This window comes from Aulonocara sp. 'chitande type north' Nkhata Bay, linkage group LG9 (assembly GCF_057382095.1).
Source record: "Aulonocara sp. 'chitande type north' Nkhata Bay isolate Kocher_YH1m ecotype deep benthic linkage group LG9, A_spYH_male_GT1.1, whole genome shotgun sequence".
NCBI classification, from domain to species: domain Eukaryota; kingdom Metazoa; phylum Chordata; class Actinopteri; order Cichliformes; family Cichlidae; genus Aulonocara; species Aulonocara sp. 'chitande type north' Nkhata Bay.
In genome coordinates, this window is record NC_141352.1 from 11242691 (window position 1) to 11250481 (window position 7791).

Consider the following 7791-nt stretch of genomic DNA (forward strand, 5'->3'; position numbering starts at 1 on the left):
ACTAAAATTTGTATATTTATTTATTTTTGTTTGTCTGATAGCATTTATAAAATAAATTGGACATTTCAAACAGTTACTCGCTACTTGAGTAGTCTTTTCACCAAGTACTTTACTCTTACTCGAGTAACTTTTTTGAAGACTACTTTTCACTTTTACGTGAGTAATAATATTTCAAAGTAATGCTACTCTTACTTGAGTACAATTTTTGGATACTTGACCCACCTCTGTAACCGGGCATGATCAGAAATGACGATTGGATCATATTTACAGTCTGTAATAGCACTCAGTAAGTAGGGGCCACATCTGTCTTCGGAGTCTGCACCTTGGGTCTTTTTCCTGCCTGCACACAGCCGTCACATAACAGGTCTTAGTAAAGATTGGGAAGAGCGATCCCAAACAGAATCCATTACCAGGTTGTAATCCCCAGACATAACCAGATGATAACTATCCAGATTGGGAATGGAGCTTAGCATTAGCGCTCAGCCTGAGCTGGAGGTTTAAGGGTCAAGGGTCTGCGAGCCAGAGGGGTCTGCTCAGCCAGAGCTGGAGGTTTGAGCTCTGGGGGTCTGCGTGCCAGATGGGCTGCTTAGCCCAAACTAGAGGTTTAAGGGCCGAGGGTCTGTGCGCCAGAGAGGGCCATTCAACCCAATCTGGGGGTTTGAGCTACATGGGTCTGCACACTAGAGGTGCCCGCTCAACCTGAGGTGGAAGTTTGAGCGCAGAGGATCTGCGCACTGGATGGTCCCACTCTGCCTGAGTCGGAGGTTTGAGCACCGGGGGTCTGCGAGCTGTCCATACCTGCCACACCTGCACACCCGCTTCCTCATCCAGCACCGACTGCACCGCTGCTTCCGAGTCCAGCAGCGAAACACCAGCCATCAGCCAAGACCAATAATCACTGGCCACTTTCCAGGCCAACAGCTAAGGAGCTGTTGAGAGCCACCGGAGCCATTATGTCATCACTGCCACTGGACCCAGGGCAGGCCGGTTGATCTGTAACACCATTGTCACTGGACCCGGGGCAAGCTGCCTGAGCCGCAATGCTGCTGCCACTGGTCTCATCACAGGCCGCCTAGACTGTTTTGGTGCCACTGGACCCATGGGAGGCCGCCTGAATGGTCTTGCCGGATTTGCCACCAACCAAGTTGGCCACAAGAACTTGGCTTGTTGGACTGTGTGCCGCTGCTGCTGGAGGTGCAACCGGGTTTTTTAATTGTTTGGACTAAGGCTCTGATATTGTTTTGAGTCCTTCGTCCTGGAAATCCCCCCCCCCCCCCAAACCAGGCACCTTCAGGCCTGCTGGGGGGTTCATTCATTATGCAAATGTAGTGTGTCTGTGAAGGTTCTCAGTCATCCAGGTCATCGTAGTCAAAGGAGCTTGCAAAGAAAAGCGTCTGGACTTCTTTAAGTTACTTGAAGATGTTTCACCTCTCATCTGAGAAGCTTCTTCAGTTCTAAGGTCAAATGGTGGAGAGTCCCAGATATAAACCTAGTGGGAGTGACCCCCCACAGAGGGACAAAAGGACCCCCTGATGACTTAACTTAAAGAAGTCCAGACGCTTTTCTTTGCAATGCAAATGTAGTGTTTATAAGATTGGAGAAACCTGCAGTCAGCTGAGACTGAAGTCTCTGGGATGAGTGACGAAATGTTTGTCCCACTGAAAACGCTACGTCCAGATGAACAGAATCAACTTCTGGGATTTCCTTACCTGGATGATTGAGCATGCATCAAGATATTACCCACAATTACTTAGGTACACGGGAACAAAGGGACAGCAAGTCAGTTTTATCATAAATGACACACATTTATGACTTACAATAAGAATATTTTTATTGCAACATAAAAAAATGTAGGTTTGTCTCTTCATGGAGCAAAACACACTCACATCCTGTAAGAAAACACAGACCACTGAAAACTTTACACATGGGTAAGAAAATGTTTAGTTTTCCACATACTGCCTGTTTCAAAATGACACAAATTTATCAATTTACCTTTTTTTTTTTACTGTAACATTAAAAATTGCAGGAGGGGTTGTGTCTTTGTGGAGCAAAACAGACTCACACAATATTGTAAGACAATAGAGCCCATTTAAAACACATTTCATGTGAGTTACAACAGAAGTGCACTCACACTGATAATTACCTCACGATGAATAGCCAAATAAACACGGGGTCCCCAATCCCAGTCCACGAGGGCCGGTGTCCCTGCAGGGTTTAGAGGTGTCCTTGATCCGTCATAGATGATTTAAAAATGTTAAATTATCCCCTTCAACATGTCTTGACGTTGTCCAGAGGCCTGGTAATGAAGTAATCATGTGATTCAGGTGTGTTGACCCAGAGTGAGATCTAAAACCTGCAGGGACACCGGCCCTCGTGGACTGGGATTGGGGACTCCTAAAATAAACAGTAACAGGTCTGATAGTTTGACCCAGAAGGTGAACTGTTCTGACATTTTGTTTTTCTTGTGATCAGATGATGGGAGTAATGTTTGCTCTGTATGCTGTTTGTGGACACAGCCAGTGAAGTTTAACTTGCTAAACTTGGAACAAGTTGAATTGTGAAGCCTGATCTCAAGCTTTTTAAGTTTGACGCAGCATCCAGAAGAACTTTTGTTCAGACCCCTGTTTCTCCCACTGTGTTCAAATGAACCCCGTCAGGGTAATGTCCCATTGGTCTGCCACGATTAGTCGACTAGTCACGATTACGTCGACTATCAAAATCGCCAACGACTAATTTAATAGTCAACGCGTCATTTGAAGCTTTGTAAGATCCCAAAAGACGCAGGAATAAGTAGTAGGATTTAAGAGTGTAATAACGGACTGAAACAGAAGATGGCAGCACTGCATGAAGAAGGATGACAGCTGCCATTAAACCCCGAAGAAGAAGAAGCTGTGTCCCAGAATTCATAGCGTGGCCCAGCTCAGTTTCCAACAATGGCAGCAGCTAGTCAGTTTTATTCTTATCATTCTTTCTGGGTCACAAAGTAAATGTTTAACATATTTTCAGGCGAGAATGTAGCTGTGTAAACTTCAAATATCTGCTCACTTTATCAAGACACCACATTTTTTTGAAAGTGCTCCGACGTTTTCGGAGACTTCGATAGCTAGCCGGGGTTACAGGCTCCCTGGAGCCGGTGAGAACACCGGACTCCCGGCAAATGGTTTCCAAACCCACCGCCATCTTTTGCTACTCAGGTTAAACATGATATATAAGTCACTTAGATAACTTAAAAATGTTACTGTTCGGCTTTTTTTCAGTATTTTATTTGTTCCTGAGTAAATCGGTTTGGCTGAGATTAAAGTTATAGTTTTTACACAGCTGAATAAACATCAAGCAGACAGCTGATTATCAGAAATGTGAGATGCTCGAGAATATACTCCGGTGTCCTGTTATATTTTAGATAGCAAGGAGTAGGGATGGGTATCGTTTAAGTTTTATCCGATACCGGTGCCAAACTGGTACTTTTGAAACGGTGCCGGTGCTTAAAGAATGGAGAACACAAAATTGGTCCAAAAACCTCTCATGTTTAACTGTTTTCCACTTTTTCTTTGTTCATTTTAGCCTTTTTGGCCAGGGTGAAGGGAGTATCTGCCATCAAACAAGAAGACAGCCGCATGTAGCTATGATGATGTTTGCTAGTTCACCTTACCTGCATTAATGTAATAATGTGGTTAGCCTACTCAACGTAAATTACACACGAACAACATTAAGCTACTCATGCAGAGAAGCACGGCTGCTGCTGCATCATCATCCGTCATCATTTCTGCTACACTGGCAGGGCTAGGGGCCAGGACTCCCCTCTTCGGGTTTTTGGGGGATGTTGCTAACTCCGGGTCCGATAACAGGCACCACACCCGCAGTAGATGTGCTCGGTGTGAGGTCTCGCAGCAAGCTATCAAATACGGCGCATTTTTCGGCTTTAAAAAACACCGTTATGCGTCGCCAGGTGTTTCATCGGATTCGAGGTGTTACCTCCTTTGACAGTATCAAAGTATCACCTTAAAGCACTTGTTGCAGGCTGCTGAGTTTGCATATTTTGCTGTGAAGTACAGCCAGACTTTTCACTGCTTTGCCTTGGGCATTTTTAATCTGTAGCTCTGCTCCAAAAGAACGTACGTACCTGGACCCGCCTACTATCCTCAGAAACGTAAAATGATTGGCTAGAATCTAAAGTGTATGGCATCTCAGGAAAATAAAAGCACCGAAATAAGCGCTTCTTTTCGGTCTGGTTACTACCGTTTATGTCAGAACTGGTGCCGTCATGGCACCGGATACAGGGACCCATCCCTAGCAAGGAGTTTATTAAACTTCACCGAAACAATCTGCACATTTCATTAAAATTTAATAAACTATCACCTTGTCTCTATTCTTAGTTAGCACAGACCTTAAACACTTAAAGCTGTAAGCTCATGATAGTTATATAAGAGCAGATGCATGCTGTACATTTTACGTCCAATGGATGCATGATCTGATTAGTCGACTAATTGCAAAAATAATCGGTGACTAGTCGACTATCAAAATAATCATTTGTGGCAGCCCTAGTAATGTCCCATTGGTCTTCCACTTTTCTCAGAGGAGGACACTTTGTGGGTTTTCTGATGCCTCAATAGATTTGTTTTATGGATGAAAGACTTTCCACAGTGACCACATACAAATGATTTAACTCCAGAGTGGGTGAGCTGATGTGATTTTAAGCCAGTCATGTGAGTAAAAGCCTTTCCACACTGACCACATACAAATTGTTTAGCACCAGAGTGGATCAGCTGATGTGATTTTAAGCCAGTCATGTGAGTAAAAGCCTTTCCACACTGACCACATACAAATTGTTTAGCACTAGAGTGGATCAGCTGATGCGATTTTAAGCCAGTCATGTGAGTAAAAGCCTTTCCACATTGACCACATTTAAATGATGTAACTCCAGAGTGGATGAGCTGATGTGATTTTAACCTTTCGATCTCAATATAAGCCTTTCCACAGTCACCACATACAAATTGTTTAGTACCAGAGTGGATAAGCTGATGTGATTTTAAGGCAGCAATGTGAGTAAAAGACTTTCCACACTGCTCACAGCTGAAGGGTTTAGCTCCACTGTGGATAAGCTGATGTCTTTTTAAGTTACTAACGTAAGCAAAAGCCTTTCCACACTGATCACAGGTGAGAGGTTTATCTCCACTGTGGATGAGCTGATGTACTTTTAAATTGCCTATCTGAGTAAATGACTTTCCACACAGATCACACCTGAATGGTTTCTCTCCACTGTGGATGAGCTGATGTCTTTTTAACCTATCAATCTCAGTAAAAGAATTTCCACACTGATCACAGGTGAAAGGTTTAACTTCACTGTGGATCCCCTGATGTCTCTCTAAGTGATCTCTATCCGTAAAAGACTTTCCACACTGATCACAGACAAATGATTTACCTCCAACATGGATCATATAATGTCTCCTTAAGTGACCTTTCTGAGTAAAAGACTTTTCACACTGATCACAGTTGAAAGCTTTAAATCCAGTGTGGACGACCTGATGTGTTTTTAAGCTCCATCTCTGAGTAAAGGTCTTTCCACACAGATCACAGCTCAAGCTTCTGTCCTCCCCGTTGGCGCGCTTGCGTCTTCTGGGCTGCTTCATAGCAGGAAAAGTCTTTTCCACAGGGATCGCCGCTGGCTCATCTTTACTTTCTGGTGCTGGATGTTTTTGGTTGATGTCATCCATGTGCTGAGGTTTGGGCCTGCTTTCACTTCTTTCTCCTGTAATGACAAAGAACCCAAACAGTGACATCAGGTCTATACCTTCAGCTCATCCACAAGTGCCCCCTCTTACCTCACAAAGATAAACAGTTTCACCATCTGCCAAACGTCTCAGGTGCCTGGGGACGCTATGCTGTGGTAAATATTTGAAGTGAGCTCATTTTGGGGATAAAAGTAGTAAAAGTTCAACTTGTGAATAAAATATTGGCTTGTGTGACTTCAAAGTTTTTTAGTTTTTACTTTGTTCAAATCTGAAGAACATCACACTTACAATGTGCAGTTCAGGTTGTATGTGTGAGAGCTGTACAACCAAATCCACACTGGCTCAGATTTGCCTCTGATTAACCACGAGGGTGTCACAGTTATCAAAGTCTGCAGACACTGTCAGCTGCAATCAACACCTTTTATTATAATGCACAGGTGAGTTATAATGCATCTCCACTAGAAGATGGTCCCCTGTTATCTAGTTTTTCACAGGCAAGCGTGGGCGAGAGTCTACAGCTTTCTACCCCCCAAGGACACGTAGTCTAATGCCTTTATTTTTCATGGCCATGTCCACTTAATACTACACTATATGGTTATATGGCATTTTAGTTCATATACAGCATAGAATTGAGGCACTTCAAATATTTTCATCTCAACACCTCCTCCCTGGAGATAAGGAGTCTCACTATCTGCCTCATGTCTCATGGTGCCTGGGAGTGTCAGTCCAACTCACTCACAATACCCATCTGTGTGTGGAATAACCTGTGAAATACATATTTGATGTTTTCCTATATGTAGAACCAAGTCACACAAAATGTACTATAGATATTACTAAAGTGATATTGTCAAAACATATGATCAACACATAAAATAAAGAAATGTCCATCACAAGAGTTAGCAGCTTACACAAGAAAAGACGTCAGAAAGAATATGAAAGAAGAGAAGTGGAAAAGGAAAACAGAGGATTTTTAATGAAGTCATGATCACTCCACAGACATCACCTTCATATGAAGAGAAACAAAGAGTGTAACTCAAATGATAAAACATTAAGGTACTGAGGCAGACAAACAGAGAGGCTAAACAGAAGGCAGAAATCAAACCAAAGTGAGCTAAGAGAGAGAGACCCTGTAGAAAATGATGAAGTTAAGCAACCAGTGTAGTTATAACTGACTTACTCTGGATCTCCTCTCAGACTCAGGAGGGGGCGAGCGGGCCGGCTTTGTAGTTGGAGTCGGACCAGCAGAGACAATGGGCTCACTGACCTCCACTCCCCAAGTCAGTCACCACGAGGACAAGTTCTTTGTTTAGAGATGATTTAATCCAAGCTCACCAACAACATCACTCAGCTGTCCTCGTCAGAACTAATAAAATAAAAGCAGTAACATTTAGAAACGTCAGTTTACTAAACATAAAAATATTGCTCTATTAGCCTCGCTCACATGTTCTGTAAAGATTAAATTACTTAAATCATCACGTGTTTACAAAAACACTTTTTTTTTACCAAACTCAGCAAATAAGTGCGCATCCAGAAATAACTGTTTTATCTCGTTTGACATGGAAACTTAAAATTACAAAGACACACTGAACGCACCTTCCTACCAGCTGTAACCTAGCAGGAGAACGTACGTTCGTCTTCGCAGCTGCGATACATACCTCACAAATTGCCGTTCATCAATTAGATTTAACACGACGCTTCTCCACAATACTTTGATGCGGGTTCTTCAAAAAGTGCCCATTTTTAAAACGGCGGAAAGACACAGCAAAGAGCACAGTACGCACACTCCTCCTTCTTCTTCGTCTCCTCCCCCTGCTGCTTCTTCTTCTTTTCTTTTTTTTTTACAAACCTTTATTTAAACATCAGTACAATACAAACTAGAGTTAAACAGTACTATACTAAAGGTGTTATGCTTACAAAAAATGTATACAATAAACAAACAAATAAACATTATTCAGAACCTACAGGGGGAACCTGCTAGGGGGAAAAGTTTAACTGATTAAAGCAAAGAGTAAAGTGATTGAAGGATCTTCATTTTTTTTACACACAACCATAGTTTTTATAG

At 42.7% G+C, this 7791-nt stretch overlaps 1 protein-coding gene across 2 annotated transcripts; it reads right to left on the bottom strand.

Annotated features, from left to right (window-relative positions):
- Nucleotides 1-1848: 1848 nt before the first annotated feature.
- On the bottom strand, nt 1849-7533 carry LOC147321688 (uncharacterized). Of its 2 annotated transcripts, none has more exons than XM_086305856.1 (3): nt 7385-7533; nt 6907-7092; nt 1849-5746 (listed from the first exon to the last, which is right to left on the bottom strand). In XM_086305856.1, the coding sequence occupies exon 3, from the start codon at nt 5709-5711 to the stop codon at nt 4539-4541; it is 1173 nt and encodes a 390-aa protein (XP_086161982.1). In that variant the 5' UTR covers nt 5712-5746; nt 6907-7092; nt 7385-7533; the 3' UTR covers nt 1849-4538. The 2 variants fall into 2 exon arrangements, with proteins under 2 accessions (XP_086161982.1, XP_086161983.1); XM_086305857.1 differs by lacking the exon at nt 7385-7533 and adding an exon at nt 7323-7377.
- Between the last annotated feature and the right edge of the window lie 258 nt (nt 7534-7791).

Bases quoted from the DNA above. Each gene is read 5' to 3' on its own strand.
- LOC147321688 (XM_086305856.1), bottom strand. From the start codon at position 5,711: ATGGATGACATCAACCAAAAACATCCAGCACCAGAAAGTAAAGATGAG.